This window comes from Micropterus salmoides, unplaced genomic scaffold (assembly GCF_014851395.1).
Source record: "Micropterus salmoides isolate LMB-PRFRI ecotype aquatic unplaced genomic scaffold, ASM1485139v1 Ms_hic_scaffold_21, whole genome shotgun sequence".
Lineage (NCBI taxonomy): Eukaryota > Metazoa > Chordata > Actinopteri > Centrarchiformes > Centrarchidae > Micropterus > Micropterus salmoides.
Genome location: NW_024041262.1, coordinates 18,036,640 through 18,057,620, shown reverse-complemented (window position 1 = coordinate 18,057,620; position 20,981 = coordinate 18,036,640). Strand labels below are relative to the sequence as shown.

At 39.6% G+C, this 20,981-nt stretch overlaps 1 protein-coding gene across 2 annotated transcripts in view; it reads right to left on the bottom strand.

The window, feature by feature from the left end:
• dock1 (dedicator of cytokinesis 1) overlaps positions 1 to 20,981 on the bottom strand; it is a 182,295-nt gene that overhangs the window by 52,588 nt on the left and 108,726 nt on the right. For both annotated transcript variants that reach the window (XM_038736684.1, XM_038736685.1), the window contains exons 28-29: positions 10,011 to 10,112; positions 7,703 to 7,797 (exon numbers count right to left, since the gene is read on the bottom strand). In XM_038736684.1, the coding sequence (XP_038592612.1) occupies positions 7,703 to 7,797; positions 10,011 to 10,112 (197 nt within the window). The remainder of the gene's footprint in view (positions 1 to 7,702; positions 7,798 to 10,010; positions 10,113 to 20,981) is intronic.

The window sequence follows — 20,981 nt, the reverse complement described above, 5'->3', positions numbered from 1 at the left end:
TATTAGAAATGATTTTATAGGGCATTGGCATATTAGCAGACTGACATTCATGCCATGGATGCCCTTTTAGTCACTGTTGATTGCAGTATGCATCAATGCTGGTTTGAATGCCAAATCAAATACACATCAGATATGTAGTCATACAATTGGGCCATGTGGTTTGACGCACTGTTGATGTGAAGACAGAAGTAATTGGGTCAAAGTGAAAGGAGCATTCGCCGAGTGTACAGCAAACATGTCTGTTATGTTCAGAGAGGAAAGACAGAAATTAGCTACAGCATATTCACTGGGTCTCCAATGAAGCATCTACCTTAGTGTAGTAAGTGGTATTTTATACCCGACAGAAAAAAAAAATGCCATTTCACTTGTCTGCCACCACAAGAAAATAAAAAATCTAAATCTACAAAACAGAGGTGAAAAAGTAAATACTGTACAAATTTGAGGCACTTCATTTTCAATTGTCTGCTCCTTTTTTCTTCTATTCCTCTGTATTTTATATAAATATTGTACTTCTTACTCAACCGTAGTCATTTGACAGCTATATTTACTAGTGACTTTGCAGAATTTACTCTACATACGTTAAATTAAACTCCTTAAATTTAGCTTTGCCTTGACAACTAATAAAAACAATTGCTGCTATGTTAATGCACCCACAAAATTAATCCAACAGTACAATAACATAAGACTTTGAAAGGGGAAATCTGTTTAATAAGAACTTTGAGTATAATTCGGAATACAGCACTGTCAGTATTTTTATACAATAACATTGAAACTTTTACTTAAGTATCCAACGAAGGTTAAAATCAAGGGCAACTGGACTTGGTTGAAGATACTGGAAGACGTTTCGTCCCTCATCCAAAGGACTTCTTCAGTTCTGACTGACTGGCAGTCTACTTAAGTAAAATATCTGACTACTTCTACTTAGGTTTCGAATGTAGTAGGACCAGTTCACAGATAGTTTTCCTACGCATTAAGCCACCCTGCTGCTTCGTGGTAATGACTTTGATAAAACCATATTCAGAGAAATCATACTGGATGCTATTGCTCTTCGGGGGGCACCATTTAAAGGCCAACTGACTGGGTACAATCAAAGCTATTCAAGTGCACTGCACTCCGTGGGCAAAACAATATTGCTTGCCTGGGCAAAAATACTGACATTAACACAAACACCAACTAGTACACACTGAGTAGTAAGTCAGAGGTCTTTGAGTATGTTTGGAGATGGAAGATCAACTCAAAGCTTCTAACCTATACTGGCATGTTGGCAAACAAATACCCGTACATCCGGCAGCAGTTGGTGATGCAGTGCAGTTTGCAGCACTATGTCACAAACTGTGTTTCATAACCCTCCCATGGTTATTGCAGAATTAGCAATCAGGGTTACAACATGGAGTAGGAGTAGACAGCTGTCATTACATTAACAAAACAGCATAGTAGGAAAGCCATGTAAAGGTCAGGCTTTACTTTTCAGCTCACAATACCAACAGACTGAGGCTTGAGAGGTACTGGTATCATTTGAAAGGCTTATTGTCAGACATGTATGTCGCTAAACATAGGAATTTTATTTTTTTACTGTAAGTACATAATGAAACATTTCATGTAATGATTCCAAAATTCATGAAGGTTATTATGTTCTATTAATTACTGAATCCATTTTAGAGAGGTTGATTCGACTATATAGTTAGGAGGTTACAGTTTGTGGTGCTGTTGAACTGTCTCATGTACAGAGAGGTGTTTCTATTATTTTGTTGGAAATTATAATCATTTAATGGTTTTGTAAGTAAATGTAAAAAAGTTTTAGATGCATTTGTTTGTGTAGGTTTCACCCTGTTCTTAGCAGCAGGAAAAGTACATACAACTGTGACAGGTGTATCTCCAATGTCAGCTTCCCTTTTTTTTATATATATTAAAAAAATGCAGGCAATGATATTGAAGTTTCCTAATGGAACTTGAGAGTATTTCAAGAATGTTGCAATTTAAATTTATTGAGACTCACAGGACCATGCAACTTTTCTAAAAGTAACTACAAATGGAGTTGTGAGGTTTTCAACTAGCATTCTTTCAAAAGCACTCCTTAAGAGGAGAGTATGTCAAACAGCTATGGGCCCACAGGCACTGTTTTTTTATCCTGGTGGGTGGTGGGTTGTACGGGGGCAAACAAGATCACAACATCATTGGCAGTCTTTTCGGCCTCAGAGTCCTCCTTCCTTCCTGCCTTCCAGACCTGCCCTCCAGGTCCTAGATTAGTCATGGAGAGAACTCCAAACGGCAGCCATCCAACTTCAGAAACCCTCTCCTAATGAGTCTGTGAGGGACTGATGGCATGGGTTATCGAGTTAAAGAGCTGCCTCTTCAGCTCATCTGGGCTTTCATCTTTTCATCTGGCACACTGGGCTCTCTGAGAACTCTCTATTCATCTCTCAATCTACTATTCTTACACATAATTAACAGCTCCGCAAGAAACTTTTGGCGTCATTTGGGGAAATGAACTGATTATGAGAAGGTCATCTGATGTTAACTCAAATCTAATATATTATATAAGTTTGATCACATTTCCTTGTAAGCCTGTAAGACATAAAAATGACGTGTTACGTATTCTCTTGCATGTTGATCAAATAGACGAAAATAAAACAATGACTGCAAGAAAATAGCTAATCAGTTTATCTCCCTATTTTGTTTGGATAACACAGTGGATTATAACTTTAAAATTTTTTATTTTAACTAGGGATGGGCAAGTTAGCACATTATTGTCACGTTAACACATTGATTAATTAATGCCTACAATTATTTTATCTCACGTTAAACAGCAGGTTAAAATTATAGGCTATATAACTTTACCTGATAGGCTACATCTGGTTTTGCGGGAATGCTCTGCCATGCAAATTCCCCCCTATTGATGTCCTGATAACTATTTAGTCAACAGTAAAGGATTCTGGAAACTCACAAACAGCAAGCTTCAGTCTCTCTTCCAATGATTTGTGCTCCACGTCGCATACAAAAAGTTCAAGACAATTTAACTTCAGCAGTGGGTGTGTGAGTGAGGCGAGCACAACCGCAACGGTTTCACGGGAAAGCGCCGGCTTGTCGCTATGCCTTGTGCTCAACCACTTCACCTCACTCTAACAGAGACACTTGCTACTGAGCATAAACTGTTTATGCTGCTCCCTGATAAAAGAAAAATGTTTATGCTGATACCTCTTCAGAAACAAGAAACCAAGAAAACAGATTTATTAATGTTAACCTGTTGCTCACAAGGTGCCTGTTATGTTGTTATGATCGTGGCTCTGGACTCTTGATAGGATTTTGTTTTAACTAGCTAGATTAAAGGTAAAGCCCTGGCAGTGGCAAATAGTTTTGATTTTATATTTGATTTGATTACATAAATGTTTAAGTTGAGATTTACAAGAAATATATGTTTAAAGAGTTTGCAAACCACATGTTATTACACTTTTGTGTATATAGCAGTACACTGAAATTAAAGTGCGCAATACACTACTTTAGAATTCATTATTCAATTTTGTGCATAACAATGCAATTAAAAGATTATACTTTTCTATATTTTATGATTTATCTACAATGTTACAATGCTGTATGTTCATTTTAAACATGGCCAAAGCTTCAAATAATGAGGTTAAAGTATTTAAAAGATATCCCTGTGAGAAAATGCTCAGATTTCCTCATGTTCTGACCGCTCTGTTTTGAACACCTTTTTGGCTCCGTTTGTGGACACATGGAGCTAGACGGAGCCGGTATTCCATATATGGCCATTTGCTCCGCACAGCTATTCTCAGTCTGTCTGTATCGCTCAGTGGCAACAACGGCTTTGAGAGGGGTTCAGACAATATTTTACTTGTAATCTGTCATTTTGTTGTCTGAGTGCTTAAAGTGCTAAACGTTTAGACTGGGAGAAAAAAAAGAATAAATACTTTATCGATTTGTTAAATATCATTAATTACAGTTTATCATCTAACATAATTTTTACTCAGTCTGTAAATTAAATCTTTTGGTTGCTGCAACATCCACAGCTGTTTAAATGCTTCACCTTATAACTGGAGAAGAAGAAAAAAAAAAAGACTAGGCCAATGAACATTGTTCTGAGGATGATGACTGCACTTTGTATGCAGTGATTCAGTACATTGCGGGTTATAAGGTTCAAAAGTGCAGATATATGAAAAAGCAAAAGCATTTGCAAATGCAAATTTAGCTGTCACAGCAGCCAGCAGCTGTTGTCTGGTAAAGAATGTGATACAAAGATTGTCATTCCTGGAAGAAAACCGACATTGACTATCGTGCTTCAGCAAATGCCAACTTGTGCTAATTCAGTAAGTGCTCTTACAAAAATCAGGGTTTACCTACAGGGCCCTTGTACCTCTAAAAAGGCAAGGATAAATTCACATTGAGTGCAACATCTGCTTTCCTGATGCTTTTGCAATATTACCACAAGAGGAGCTTAAATTGTTTGATACTTAAAGTAATTTTACAACGAGCACTTGAGTCAAATCTTGTTTCAGTTTTACTGTGAATCTGCAACAAATAAGGCTAAAATACCAAATGTTATGGGCACCAAATAACATACATATGACTCCGAAAATATGTGTTTGGGCACACATAATCAAGTTCACAGCTAACAATGACCTTAGTAAGCAGTGAGTGAGTTTGAGACAATCTCTGCTGACAATTAGCCATCACTATTAAGCCATGGCCAGTTGGCATGGGGGAAATAGAAGTCAGTGGCTAGCCAGCCTGATGCTGCTGTCCCCGGGGCAATTAGAGCCCATAAATCAGTTTACAACCTGGAGGAAGTAAGAGGTGATGGGTGGAGAAGAAGGAGTGGGAGGAAACGACTGCTGCTACTGCTGATGCCCATCTCATTAGTGGTGCTATCATAATGTGTGGACATGAAAGAACCGTCTGCTGGTGCCTGTGGGTGGCTATCTGTGTGTAAAATGTGGCATGTGTGAATTGCGCAGACACAAGACACTGTGTGGAAGGACTGAGGAATATTCAAATATGCTTCAGGAGGCTTACAAATGTATTTTTTTTTAAAAGTTCTAAAATGTGTCAACTGACTTTTTTGCCGTTGCTAAAATAAATGCATGCTTTAAAGCACTTGACAAAAACAGCAACAGGCAATTATTTTAAAGGTCTACTTACCAAGATTTTTATATATTATATTTTTATAACATTGGATCAAATTGCTTATAGTGGTGAACCTACAGAGAAATATCACATAATTGTTCGGTTACCCTTAGCTATGGAGCTTTTTTACGTCTTTTCGCTTATTTGTTCTGGATTTACGGCACATTGACTGCATGTTCTGTCTCATTGCTCTCATTAATCCTTTTTCCAGGAGCAAGCATCAGTCTTCAGCAAACAAGCTCTGATAAACCTAATGTATAATACCTGCCCGGCATTAATTGCCTTAATGACGAAGTTAACAACTAGCTGGAGATCAGACATCTAAAGTTAAAGAGCCAGACATATTTTTCAGAAGTTGGTGGAGGCAAAAACAGGCCTAAAAGGGGAGCAAATATTGGACTAAATTCTAATGTTGCTGCACCAGAAGAGTAAATAGGCAACATCTATTAGCCATATCAGCTAAACCAATTTTGTAAGGGGATAATATAATATTATCATATTTCAAAAGGTATGTATTTTTATGTACTTTTGGAGTTCAAAAACAGAAATGAACACGGCTTTAAAAATATAATTGAACATTAGGATGCAGTGGTGGTCCTAGTTTAATGCCACAGTGACTTTTAAGTTTGCAGAGACTCCCGTGAATTCTGTCAGTCTCCAGTGCTCTAACAATCAAAGAGCGCAGCAACAGAGCACAATGCATGCACACAGCTTCTATGCTCTTAGATTGTTAATGCAAATCTTTTATAGCTCTCTCATGGGATGAAAGAATGTGTAACCTTGGGTTCTCTCTGTGGGAAGCAGGAAACAACTGATCAAACACATGTTGATGGATGCGACAAATGGTAGAGTTTTGCTAATTTGTTGCAAAGCCGACACATGCAGTATTCAAAAAGGCTCAAATAAAAAAAGACTGTGAGATGAGTCAGACTTTGACAGGCTTATTTTTCACGGAGTTGAACAATGATTTAACACAAGAAAGTGGCTGAATGCACTGACTAGAATGCAGAATGAATCTAACGGCTGTCACAAACAAGTAAAAGTAGACAAAAGGTTCAATTGGGCAAGATTCTGCTGAGGCATGGGAAATGCCACATTGGCCTCTAGTCTGCGAGTCAAAAATAAAATATTTCATATGCTACAGAGCATGATTGGAGAATGAACTGCAGGGAGCTCAGTGATGCTCATCACATCCCTAAAGCTGCTCCAGAAAGTACAGGATCACAGTGGGTATGAAGTGTTTGAACGAGCTTGTTAGTCCAGTGCAAGCACATGGGAGCATATGTTGTGTTGTGTTTGTGTGTGCAAGTGGCTTGGGAGGGATAGGACTGTACGTTTCTACTGCCTAACACTGCAGCTCAGACTACAGCAGAACAATTGTGATTTGCACACCTGCAGGGCACAGGGGTGCATCATCACCAAGCTATGCCGATGTCTGATGAAGTTTTTAGGGGGACCAGTGTAAATTCTAAAAGGAAACTGACTTTTAGCAATCAAGTGGATTTATGAAAGCATTAAATATCCCTTTGGTGATGATGTTTTTGGACAGAGTGGGTAGGGAGTTAAACTGCTCACAGACAACTTGGGGCTGCCCCTATAAGCTGTGCACCTGCCATAAATGGCCACTTTGAAGCTGCACTCCAACAGATCCAGCTCCGGGTTCTCTGTTGTAATGTGGAAAAACCGGCAACTTCAATTTTAGTGTTCCTCATTGTTTTTTGTCTGATGTTCAATTAAATGGAAACTCCAATGCTTTTACACATCAGAATTGGTTTGAAAATCTTAGGAGTACTACTGCATATGTGAAAAACATTACTTAAAGCATTTTTGGCTCCAGAGGGAGTTTTGCAAAATATGATAAATTGCCCCAAGTGAAGTTACTTGAGTCAGTGTCAGCTGGGGCTAAAGACTACAGGCTGATGATGATGATGCTCAGAACACATCTAGCAGTTTCAATAATGCATGGATGCTGTTGGGGAAGAAATAATTATATTTTTTAGTTGTCCGACTTAAGGTTTTCATCTCACAGCTGTTGCTGTGCCATTGCATAATCAAGCACTACAACTCATTCTGGTACGTATGTCTTCTGAAAAGATACAAATGGAAGTATTAAAAAAACTCTTTAAATACTCTTCTAGCTCTAACTTCATCTGACAAGTGCACAAAAGCAAAGCTCTTCACTAAACTCCTAAACTGCAAAGCACATTTCATCTCATTTTATATTTTCAATAAAAAGGGAATCAGGCAAGGTTCACATTAATAAAACAGAAGGCTGCTGCAGCACAACAAGCAACAAAGTAAAGAGATGCTGAGACTAAGTTTGGAGATTAGCAAGCAGCATACACCCAAGCATCTATAATTCATGTGATTGTTTGCGGCTGCACTGACTGCTCATCTGATTGCTACGCTGCTGAGGCCTTGTGCCGATATCTGCATGGAGAGAACGACATTAGAAAACAACCATACCCAATTCTGATTGCTGTTCCTTAGCAACAACAGCGTAGGGAGTTTAAAGCAGCATGCTTTATGTGTGTGCATGTGTGTCCAGCAGTGTCATACTTACTTATTTTGCATCATGTTCATTATGACCCAGTCTGAGGGGTAGACGTTTTTCCCAATGAGATCTTTAAACATGATAAATGTTTCCATTAGGAAATCCTGTAAAAGAAAGAAATGTTTTTTTTTAAATGAAAACTGTTATTCTTCCCACCTCCAAGATAAGAGCAATCTGAAATGAACTGTTAGGAGTTTGTGGCTTTCAGGCAGAAACAGCTTTCAGATTAGTTTTTAAAAGGTCAAGGTGACTCATATTTCCCTTTTGCAGGTGGTACTTGAGACGAATAATCCAGCATGTTCTTAATGCTCAAATGTTGCAGTACAATGAGATTACCTGAGATTAACTGTGTTACTTCCCACAGGAAAACTATTCATGTGATATTTAGATTTTAAAAAATGGGCATATAATTGTCAGATATTACAAAAATAACACAACGACTAGATGACTAGCTTCGGTTGGACTAATAGACTTTCAGCTCTACCTTCTCTATAGCAAGACAACTCCAAATTCCCCTTCCTTAACTTCACATCTGGTCAGAGCTACAAAGTCATCAACTTTTTTCAAAAGTGAAGTTTCTTGAATCTTTTTTGTTTTAATTCCACTGTCACACCAACAATAGTTTTCTCTTATTATCAGAAGCAGCTAAATACCTAACACATAAATATGCATGTAAATCTATTTCTGGCTGTAGATGTTTCACTCCTGGATGAATCCCTGTGTTTCGTGGTGGCGTGTTTAGAGAACAACCACAAAACAACAACAGTCCTCTGGGCTGAAACCAGTTCTGAAATGTGGATAAGGCCCATGCCAGCGTCAAGAACAATAAATCTGGAAAGATCCAGCTTCATCACAGTGACTGTTGCTAACTGCTATGGGAACCAGACAGGCCTTAAACAAGCCCCATGTAGTATCACGAAGGTCTGTGTCCTATTCTGAATAATGTAATTAAGGCCTCAATAAAAACATCTAGATAAATCAATACTACTTAGCAGCAAATAAGTAGTAATCTTACTAATTCCATAAATTTGTACAGGAACTTTCATTTATTTCAAAAAACAGCATGTACTTCAAGTGAAGCCAAAATATCTGTCTCCTTCTCTGCGCACTTGTCACAGTAGAGTAACATAATGCTAACCTGACACAGATACTAGAGAAATACCGCTTTGAGGGAGGATGTATTCATAGCTGAAATCCATAACATCAATGAGATTTATCCCTCCTCCACAACTTGTTGGCTATGAGTGATCTGCTTCCCTTAGGAGTTACTATCATCAAGAGCATGCTGTACATGTAACAGCCTAAGAGCAATTGTATAATTTACTGTGGAGGAAAAACATTCTACATACTGTATCTAATCTAACTTTTGATTTATAGAAAAGACAAAATGATACTGAACTACAGGCCTGCATTTTAAGTGACCTAACTATAATGGAAGGAATCTCTGTCTATCTTTCAACTTTCTTGACAACCGTTCTTCTGTTGGACTTCACACTTGGTCGATGTACTGCTGAGGACCCAAGTGCAGTATCGAGTGTGATGTAGTTATGATGAATGGTTCTCATGAAAGCTGAGAAACATGGCCCTGCAGAGCTGGTGAGACCCTGCAGTTCTAGAAACAGTTTTAAACGTATACATGCATGACAGTATACCCAGAGCCATGTAGAGAGGGGGTCTCAACGCCGCTCTCTATAGCTAACGAGGTGCCAGCTAATTAAACTTTTAATGTTAACGTTTTGATAACCCTACACAGTAGTTAAACTTAGTCGGCCTATCCTTTGTAATGCCCTGAAATCAGCAATGACTTGGGATAGCTGGCTGGAGGGGGGAGGGGGGGAGGGGGGAGGGGGTAGCGGGTGTCTTTCGTGTATGTGTTCAGCCACACAGACTTCACTCTGTTAAAGGCTTGGTAGCCTATGACGTTACAAGTCGGTGGATATTTTACAAGCATGGACCAGGTAAAGCAGCAGTGAACACACAGGGTGCAGATGTTGGATTCAGTTGTTTGATAGGCTCCGATGGTCTATATCAGCCCAACCCTAGTCAAGACCATACAGCAGTTCAACAGGACTGGTTCCACTAAGAACAGGCAAATTATGGAGTATGTGTACGTCTAAAACAAGTCTAGAAGTGCTGCGTTCAGAACTGCGGGGGCTCTGCAGGTCAATGATATTGAGAAAGCTACAAGCAGCAATACTGGAGGCCAAGAAATCGGCCTCTTCAAAACAGGAACATTTTGAATGGGTACTGCACTAGTTATATGACAACATAGCCTGAGGTATCTTATATGGTAGACAGAGACACCCTGTGTACTCACCACAACATCACTCCTTATCTTGCCAAAGGTGCTGATCAGATGAGCATAATGATAGTCGTCCATCTGCCTCAGTGTGGCGGTCATGCTGGCCACGAAGCTCCCCTGCAATAGAGAAAGTGCATTCAATACACAATCAAGTTCCAATCGAAGGCTGAGGACAGAATTACTCTGTGCCTGTGATTTTGATGGATACTGACTAGCTCAGTTGATTGGATCTGAGTACTGAAGCAGGCCTGGCCTCCCAGGTTTGGAAAGGTAGGCACCCTCACTTAGTGGCTGACCTCATTAACTTATTGCCCTCCACTACCCAGCTCTTTGTCTCCACTGATTATAATGCCTGTGTGGTCATTAAAGTGCTGTCTTTACTTTGCAGTGCACTATCCTAGCTCGTTAGCAGTGCTGCACATGTACTGCGGAGAGCAGATAAGGGTAGGCAAATGTGTGCTAAGCTGAGTGGAGAGAGGTTATCACTTCCAGTCAAGTGTCATGCCAATGAGGTCTCTGGACAAAGGCAGATACATACTGAAGAAAAGAACTGGGAGATGAACTGGGCACAATGAAATGTGTTGATGTATTTTTGGACAGGCCCTTCTTGATCATGGCATGATTGGAATTCGTACTGCTTAAGGGTGTGTGACAATTCACAGGAATAGGTGAATTTTGCAAGAGGTTTATACAGAGAATCATTATAATCAGCTACCAAGACACTCATACCGGAACAAAAAAGGTAGAAAGACAGAGATGGAATAGAGATGATGTTGTGTGTATTTATTAGGTTACAATATGTTAAAGAATTTGCATAAATACTTTTGAAGAATTAGAGCATACAGTATTCTTTTTGGAACAATCAATTAGTCTATTACCTCAACTAGCTAATCAAAGATAATGCACCAAAGATAAGAGAAAGTAATTAAAATGGATTTATCACAGAATGCATGGACACACATCCAGATACTATAATCTGATAAGCATTACAAGTGACTGTATCTCAAGTAAGCATCATATTGCCGGATTGATACTGACCTTTTCCACAAAATACATCTTTAATTAGAGCTAACAAAAGCAATGAGCTATCTGAAACTGATATTTCAAAAGGGGAAAAAATAAGACCAAAACTAAAGTTTTCAAATTGAATACCTCTAAAAATTTTTTTTACTTATTTATTTCCATCTTTGACTCAAAGTATCTGTCTTTATACAATTTGCACAGCTATCTTATGCATCCATCTTTGTGTACACAAGTCTCTGTGTATAATACTGATTTTTTTTTAGAAGTGAAAGGTTTATATTTATTCAAGTCATCTGTAAAATAGAGTGAGTTTAAGCAAAGTGGACATGCATTTTGAGCTAGAGTGAAATTTGCTTATAAAAATACTAACCTATTTTCCAAAAGCAAGTATCATTCCATAACTAATCACCTGAACAAAACCCAGGTTGGTATTTTAATCTGGACAGGGACTACCTCTGTGAAGTGAGGACTCTGTTAGTGCAGCCCTCATGTGAAGGATATTACTCAGCTGCTTCATGGTAGTTAATCCTCACAAGGCATTCTGTTTCACTGGAGAACCTCTCCTTGAGCTGTAATTAGGCCTGACACACCAAAGCACAGCAGAGCTGAAACGATGCTCACTTACACACACACACTCTTACCTCACCTGACCACTCTCTCCAATTCTGTTTGGCCCCATTTTTTTCCTGATGTTCTTGGGGTTTCTGTTTTTTTTTATGAGTTTACTATATAGCACACAAACATTTTTTGACAAAGGTTCATTATTATTATGTATGAAAACGGCACTTATCACATCAACACTAACAATAAGATAATCATGCAAAAGACACCAAAACAATCACTAGCACAAACATTATTCGTGTTTCTTTCCCTTTTTCGTTGTTATGCTACATGGAGCTGATAACTGCTTCACTTCCCTCTCAGTAATGCTTCACAGAAACCAGTGTGACTCATGTTATATTAATATGGAAATGTTTTCTAAAGCACAGAGGGCAAGACTCTTTCATCTGTGAGGGCATGTAAGCCTCCGTTAGCCTCAGTTATTCAGAATTAAAGATGAACAAATTTAGACAGAGCCTGATTAGAAAGCACCAAAGAGACAAGTGTGTATGAAATGTGGAAAGAGACAGTCCTCTCATACTTCCAGAGCTTGTTATTCTATTAACACTAGAAGCACCAGAATTCCAAAACTACTAGAACTGCCACAAGCAGTCATTTTGACCGCTAGATTCCAAACTCTATATCTTTAATGATAAATACTCAATTGAGAGATTAGTGCATTTATTGTATTAGGATATCTTTTAAAAAACAAAACAACACCAAACTGTACTTTCAAACAAGTTTAATTATGCATTTATAAATAATAATATCATTAGTAGCCTACCGTAATTATCACATATACACAACAGATAGGCTATATCTCCATATCCATTCAACATAACTCAGGACAAGATAATAACAACAATTATTATTTAATTTATAAAACATTTGAACTTATTTAATTATAAAACATTTTATTTTAATATAATAACACAGAAAATAGGCTAATAGAAAAAGCTGGAAACGAGCTGATCTAAAAAGAAGGAAGCGTAGACTACAGAAACATAAAAACATTAGCCTATATTATAAAATTGGATGTTAACTATTTACATCAATATAGTGCTTATCTATTTAAGCTTCACAGTCAAGGCAAGTGACCTCTCTTCTCCTCACACAATTTCCACACACGGGTTTGCAGAATTTGCAGCAGGTGTCTTGGGTTTTGTTTTGACTGCAGCTTCTCCGAACTTCGCACTGCCTCCGCTTTGGTGTCTGCTGCGGTGTTTGCTTCTGCTGCTGACTGGAACCTTGTGCCAACTGCCATACTGCTCTTTTGTCCTCCATGAAATGTGCTCTCAGCTCCTCTGCAAGTTGCTGCATGAACTTCCTCCGAGGTAATTTGCTGCTGGTGCACTCCTTGAAGAGGATGTGGGCATTGATCCCAGCCAGCTCGAGGAAGTTATAAAACACAGCGACTGGACATCTACATGTACCACCTTTCACCATCGGTGATGCTCACACTTGTGTGCACGGAACTCAAAATACACACATTCTTTCTTGGCTTTCCCTGGTAGATGGTAAGCATTGCGTCAGCACCTTTGTGCTGAACAGCTCCGCTTATTCTTTCACGGAAGGGGGCAACTCACGTTTCGTTTTCCCCACGGTGCCAACCAGACTGGTCTTCTTTGCCTGTAAGGCGGTGGCCAGTTTGAGAGCCGTGAAGAAGTTATCCGTTGTGATATTTCTTCCCTTCCCAAGGAATGGCTCCGCCAGCCTCAGCACCACACTCTCTCCCCACAAGCTGACCTCTGCTCCGCGTCTCCTCCTTTCCCAGATACGGGGCCCGATTCAGCATATATTTGGTTTGAACATCTGCAGCCAGCCAAAATTTGATACCGAATTTTTCAGGCTTATTCCTTATATACTGAATAAATTTGCACCGGGCCTTGGTGGGGAACAGCTGCTTATCAATTGTGATGTCGGCACCGGGCTTGTAGCAAGCTATGCTGTTCTGAACGACCTTATTCCAAGGGGCCGAATATATAGCAGGGCTATGAAGGCTTTTAATTTAGCCGTGAGGTCCCATGGGCTGTCACCACGATGCCAATGTGCCTCAGCCACAGTGCAGTCCCTGATATGCTTCAGCATGCCATCATCAAACACACACAAGAAGGCTGTGAGCGCATCTTCGATGTTGCGCTTGGCGTGCGCTGTGGGGCCAGCAGCTTCAGTCAGGACATTTTGGCTCTGCCTTCTTCCTGGATGTTCAGTTGGTTGAAGGACCGTCCACACCGTCCCATCCTTCCCCTTTTCCACAGCCGATGTATGTAACAATGTAACAAAAGAATACCATGACGTTCAGTGTGGTCAAAATGACCGTCTCTGGCCGAAATAGGTAAATATGTTCTTTTTTTTTTTTGCCTCATGTGTAATTTATATAAAAAACATTTTAAATGAAAATACAGACAAAATGACCGTCATGGCCATTCTAGTGTTAACTGGAGTACCAAAAAAACTACTTACTCACGAGCATATGAGTAACCTCTTGTACCGTGTTAAAGGTAGGTTAGTCGGGGTGATGCCGAATACTCAAAGATTCAATGCTTCGATAGAAGCAGCCTGATTCGATTGTGAGATCTCACAGTTTGAGGATCATGCCATTTTGGCTATGTGGAGGTGTTCAATGTCTGATTTTACATACAGTGGTGTGAAAAAGTCTTTGCCCCGTTCCCGATTTCTTTTTTGCATGTTTGTCACACTGAAATGTTTCAGATCAAACAAATTGAAATATTAGACAAAGATAACACAAGTAAACACAAAATGAAGGCTTTTATTATTAAGGGGAAAAAATCCAAACCTACATGGCTCTGTGTGAAAAAGTGATTGCTCCCTAAACCTAATAACTGGTTGGGCCACCCTTAGCAGAAACAACTGCAATCAAGCGTTTGCGATAACTGGCAATGAGTCTTTTACAGCGCTGTGGAGGAATTTTAGCCCACTCATCTTTGCAGCATTATTGTAATTCAGCCACATTGGAGGGTTTGAGCCTTAACTGCTTTTTTAAGGTCATGCCACAACATCTCAATCGGATTCAGGTCAGGATTTTGACTAGGCCACTCCGAAGTCTTCATCTTAAGCTATTCAGAGGTGGACTTGCTGGTGTTTTTTGGACCTTCTGCAGAATCCAAGTGCGCTTCAGCTGATGTCACATATTTTGTTAGACAGCAGAATTCATGGTTCCATTTACCATAGCAAGTCTTCCAGGTCCTGAAGCAGAAAACAGCCCCAAACCATCACACTACCACCACCATATTTTACTGTTGGCATGATGTTCCTTTTCTATAATGCTGTGTTACTTTTACGCCAGATGTAATGGGACACACCTTCCAAAAAGTTCAACTTAAACAAAGTCTTGGGGATCATCAAGATGTTTTCTGGCAAAACTGAGACGAGCCTTTATGTTCTTTTTGCTCAGCAGTGGTTTTCATCTTGGAACTCTGCCATGCAGGCCATTTTTGCCCAATCTCTTTCTTATGGTGGAGCCATGTACACTGACCTTAACTGGGGAAAGTGAAGCCTGCAGTTCTTTGGATGTTGTTGTGGGGTTTTTTGTGACCTCTTGGATGAATCGTCACTGCCCTCTTGGGGTAATTTTGGTCAGCCGGCCACTCCATATTTTCGCCATTTGTGTATAATGTATAATGGCTCTCACTGTGGTTCGCTGGAGTCCCAAAGCTTTACAAATGGCTTTATAACCTTCTCCAGACTGATAAATCTCAATTACTCTGTTTCTCATTTATTCCCGAATTTCTTTGGATCGCAGCATGATATCTAGCTTTTGAGGATCTTTTGGTCTACTTCATTTGTCAGGCAGGTCATATTTAAGGTGTGGCAGTAATCAGGCCTGGGAGTGGCTAGAAAAACTGAACTCAGCTTTCCAATGATGTGATAAACCACAGTTGATTTATGTTTTAAAAGGGGGGGAATCACTTTTTCCACACAGGGCCATGTAGGTTTGGATTTTTTTCCCTTAATAATGAAAACCTTCATTTAAAAACTGCATTTTGTGTTTACTTGTGTTATCTTTGTCTAATATTTCAATTTGTTTGATGATCTGAAACATTTCAGTGTGACAAACATGCAAAAAATAAGAAATCAGGAAGGGGGAAAACACTTTCACACCATGGTAGAACTACTGGTTTTCTCCCAAAAAGTTAAGTGTGCATGTGAGGGCATAGCATGTGTGCATGTGTGGTGGAAGAGGGACAGAGCACCAGCTGCTCCGGTATTGTGCTGAGTTGTGCGTGCACCTCCCGGGACATTCGAATCGTTTTTAAACAGTACTTGGAATAGAACTGTGAGGTCCATACAGTTCTCAGCGGGAATGCACAACTCAGCAAAGCAGAGTGAGGGTCAACAATCAGTGTTGGGCAAGTTACTCAGAAATTGTAATATATTACTGGTTACTTATTACTGGGTGATAAAAGTAAGTAGTTACGTTACACATTACGTTACTATATTACTTTCCAGTCTTTCCTACAGAAAGAGGGAGCGAGCCAGGAGGTGCTGCAGGAATATGCTCCTCAATACAGCTCCTTAATCAAAAATGATTTTAAATACGGCTAGTAAAAATTTGGAAAATCAATATGTGGCGGTCCGCATTGATAATTATCCAAATTATAGGCTAATTATGGGAAACACTGCTTTCCCTACCAGCCCCCTTCACCCCCAAACAAAGCAGTCTACCCCGACTTTTTAACTAACATCATATCCATAACAGCAGCAAGGAGTGTTGTTTTTACAAAGCATATAGCCTAGGCCTAACGGTTCTTAACGCCACTGGCTGAAATAAAAAAAATAAAGCAAGTAAATCCTGACTTTTAAACAGCTGTTTTACTGCACATGTAGCCTGTTTATACGTATTCAGTAGTTACAAAACGTAACGTTAACGCCACTCTCTCTCAATTGTTCGCGGATGAAAGCTTTTTGCTAGTTTACACACGATGACAATGTTCTTTCATCTCAGACTGTGACACAATAATGGCAGCAGCTACTTACAGCTGTGGAAAGAATGCCTCTCCCCCTCGTTCTCCTTTCTTCCTTTAGTGTTTGGCTATCAGCGGACATGAACAGCAAAGTCCGGTTCCGCTGAGCTGCCACACAGTCGTGGATGTACGTCAAGGATGGTGCATTCAGTAACAAGTAACGCAGCGTTACTTGCCTTAGTAACAAGTAATAATGTTACCGTTTTAGAAAAGTAATTAGTTACACTACTTAGTTACTGGGAAAAGTAATATTACTGCCCAAACACTGTCAACAATATGCATCAGTTTAGCTGTAAAAGTACATCTTACATTTTAAGTACCAGAGACTAACAAAATAGAGACTGAAGCTTGGCAGCTTCTCAAGATTAGAGCGGAGCTACCGTGTGTAAACCCCTCCCTCTGCTACTTATTTTTTAGGGTTTTGACAACATATTTCTTCATTCAAACTCTAATTTGCCAGATCCACGAGTAACTGGCATGCAGGGCATGGCACTGGCTCCTGCAATTCCCCTCACATTGGGCAGTGACTTTATTAATTAAAAGTGCAAGGGCTTCAAAGCAGGCAGCAGCTTTAAGAAGTCGATGGCAGCTGTTGCAGTAACTCCCCTCACCATGCAGACTAGAGATGCTGATCAGCTGGAGGATATCTCACATTTGTTCATTCTCTCTTCAACTGTGAATGAATCCCCAAGATAAAGAGCCTTCAGAGAAAACTTTACATGCTGTAAGCCTCAGTGTGGGACCGGCTCCAGCGCTGCATACAGTAGCATAAGTACCTTAAGCACCTTAAGCTTACTCCAATATTCAATCAAGACTGCCAACAGCATAGGCATACATATGCCAATGTTAGTAATGATTTTATTGCTGTAATGTGTTGCTCATGAATGAATCTTAAGCTTCTAAACAAATGTAATTGTCGCTTGAGGCAGTAGGATCAGCTGGCAAATCCTGATGGCAAATGAAATACAGGTGAGGGATCTAGCTACCATATCCCAGGCTTGATGGTCTCAGAGTGGAAGATACAGACAGAGAATCTCTCCCAGAAAAGGAATTCAGACCTTTCACTGTGCAGCAATTAAGACCTAAATGCGGAACAGGAACACATGCCACACCAGCTGTTAAGGGATAATGCGAGAAATAGAGATGAGGGGCATGACGGCAAATGGAAAAGTTCAGGTATGCTCCCCTGGGAGCGCCAGCTCTGAGTTGATGGATGCAAAGAAGCGTGGTATGATAGCCTCCACTGTCATCCAGCTGATTCCACAGGTCTATCAGAGTGACCAGAGGTGTTTGGAAGCCAGCCTGTCCTCTCATGGCTCATCTCTTCACTTTCATCACTGGGATAAACCTGGTACCGTTACCATGACAACATCTTTAGTGTATTATTTTTTTAAGGAGAGAGAATGGACAGAAGGAAATCAAATAAAGCAGGCTAAGGAAAGAAGGGTTTGGAGATAAATAGGTCAAGCAGACCTATCAATTCGGAATTTTTTGTAGGTGACGCAGGGAGAGAGCACTGATAGTACAGGAGGGAGTACCAGAAAATGCTCCTGCAGCTGGATTCCTAACAACAGCTAAGAACCAAAAGAAAAAAACCCCAAAGGAAACAAAGTGGAAGGGAAAGGTTAAAAAATCATGACTCTTTTTAAAATATATTATGTATAATATTACTTTACTTAAGTTTGATGTGTCATGACTTGTTTGTATTATAACTTGAAGGCTGGATTTTTTTGAGTATATTTGGATTTCCTTCATCAGTGATGAAATTCTACACATTAAACAGACAGAAGTCAACAATATATTCAACCACACTAACAGCTTGAAGAAGACATTTCCAATATAACAACATTGTTGGAGGATGAAAAATGGAAAAACATCTGTTTTGCTTAGATTCTTACCCTATGCTCAATATATAACATTGTAGTGTCCAAAGCATGTACATGACATTTTGCTAAAAAATCTCATAATCCAATACCCCTTTTTGCATGAGATGACAGACAGATATAAATAGCATCATAAAAACAAAAAAACCTGTCAGTTTTCATTCAAAATAATAATTATTAATAGAGTCCAAAACCACAATTTTTCAAGCACAATAGAGTACCTGTCAAGGGTTTGTCATGAAGAAATTAGTGAATAAAAAAAGTAAAGCTCATGGTCTCTAATACAAAAGGTCATGAGCAAAGCAAGAAACCATAATCAATCTTCAGGTGGAGCATCTCCACTGGAGATGGTGAAGCATCTGAAGGACAAGACAAAAACACTCAAGATGCTTACGGCCACCAATTGAGCTGCCATCAATCTCAAGCATTTATCTACTAAAACAGTTTCTCAACCTAAACAACAATAAACGGAAACTTTACTATTGATATCTATCACAGTGTCCAGAAGCTGCAGATATCTGTAATCCTACCTCCACATCCATCTTATGCTGGAGGGCAAATGAGGCAGAATTTTAACGGAAATGAAAAAGCGGTGATTAGAGGGCAGGGCCAGATCCATCATATGCCGCTCTCTAGCTCGCATCTCTCTGATAATTCATCTCACTTTAGTGCCTGACAGCAGAGAAGCAAAAATTGATGTTTGTTCTAGTAGTGAAGGGTTGCCTTATAAACACAGCATTGTTTTAAGCCTTTAATTAAGCCAATGGGGAAATGGAACACCGGTCTCTAGAGGTGTAGACTGAGCTTCAGCCCGTCTCTGGAGGAGAGAAAACTGACACAGGAGAAGAGAGACAGATGAGAAAGGGTGGGGTGGTTGTGGGGTGACCAAAGGGACAAAACTGGCTCCCTCTTTCTCTCAATTAGCTTCAGGACTGATGAAATATGAATTTGCTGGCTCATTACAACAGAAATTACACGAGCCAAAGGAAACCTAACATGGCCACGATGCCATTTAATCTGAGAGGGATGAGGACACTCCTACGTAAACACAAGTGATAAATACTAAGTCATGGAAGCTATGAGAGTTAAGAATTATTCACTGTCTTATGAGAGACAGACAGCACAGAGTATAGGAAGATGGGGTTAGCTGCAAGGGGCAACCAGCAACACAATAAGATCTCAATTTGTATTCTCTTCAATATATCTCCTCATTTATATAAAGCATTGTTGAAGCTAAGATTCAAAAATTTCAACTGAGGTGATTTTTGAGGAGAATTCAAATGAAAAGGTGAAATGACATCAATAGCCACTGATAGAAGAAAAAAAAAACCTTAAGAAACATATCAACCGCCACCTTGTAAAGTCCAAAGACAAGGTGCTTCTCTGCTGTGGTATTTGTTGTATAATACACAAACATAAACCTGTTCTTTCAGAACAGTCAAATAATCACATAAAATGACTTAATTGTCATTTAATTAATGCACATGATACGGTAAATATACGCAAAATGACATAAAAGTTTAAATTGATGTTCATAGTAATGAAATGTGTTCTGCTTTTAGGCATAAGACAAATCTCTTCACCAAACCAGAACATTCCTTAATTGATTAAATAACTAATTTTCATTCATTTGGCAAAAAGAATTTTGTAAAACACCATAATATAAATCAAATTGTCATAAGATTACACCGAAATTCCATATATGAACAGATTTATCATAACTATTATTTATTAAAACAATAGTCCAGGTTTTGAACAACAACAACTGTCTGCTGCTGTTTTTTTATTAGAGCAATAAAGACTTAATGCAAAATCACTATATAGTGTATTGTGGCTTATTACTTCTGTACCAAAGGGGTAAATCCATCTGTCCACCTCCTTTTCTCTACACACCACTATCTCTCTCTCACACACACACACACACACACACACACACACACACACACACACACACACACACACACACACACACACACACACAGAGCAGGCAAAGAACAGAGAGGCTGGAAAGGCAGCAGCACTTGAGCACTTTTCACACTGGCTTGTCAAAGGGAGGCAGAGCTGACACATGCAAGGTATTGGCCACTGCTGCAGCATTCAACAGCGAGCCCACTTGGCTCCAACATCAGGCCAACAAGGTGGCAGGCAGGCAGGTCAGCCAGTGGAAATGAGTAGAGGACCTGTTCAAAGCCAGCTGAAACCATTCACACTTAATTTTCTTCTTCAGCAGCATTTGCCATAATGCATTGTGACGTCCATATCAACACTTCAGAATACATAAGGATAAATAATAACTACGGCAAACCTGGGCAGCCAGCCATGAAAGTGACCCGTTATGCCATTCATTCAGACAGCATCCAACTTAGACAAGCTTGAGGAAGCACTTTTCACACTCTGATACATCAAAGCACAATACTGCCTTGACCAGACACCTTAATTTATACAGGAAACTTCACTGAGCCAAGGCGACTTTCTTTCAAAAGAAATCTGTGTGT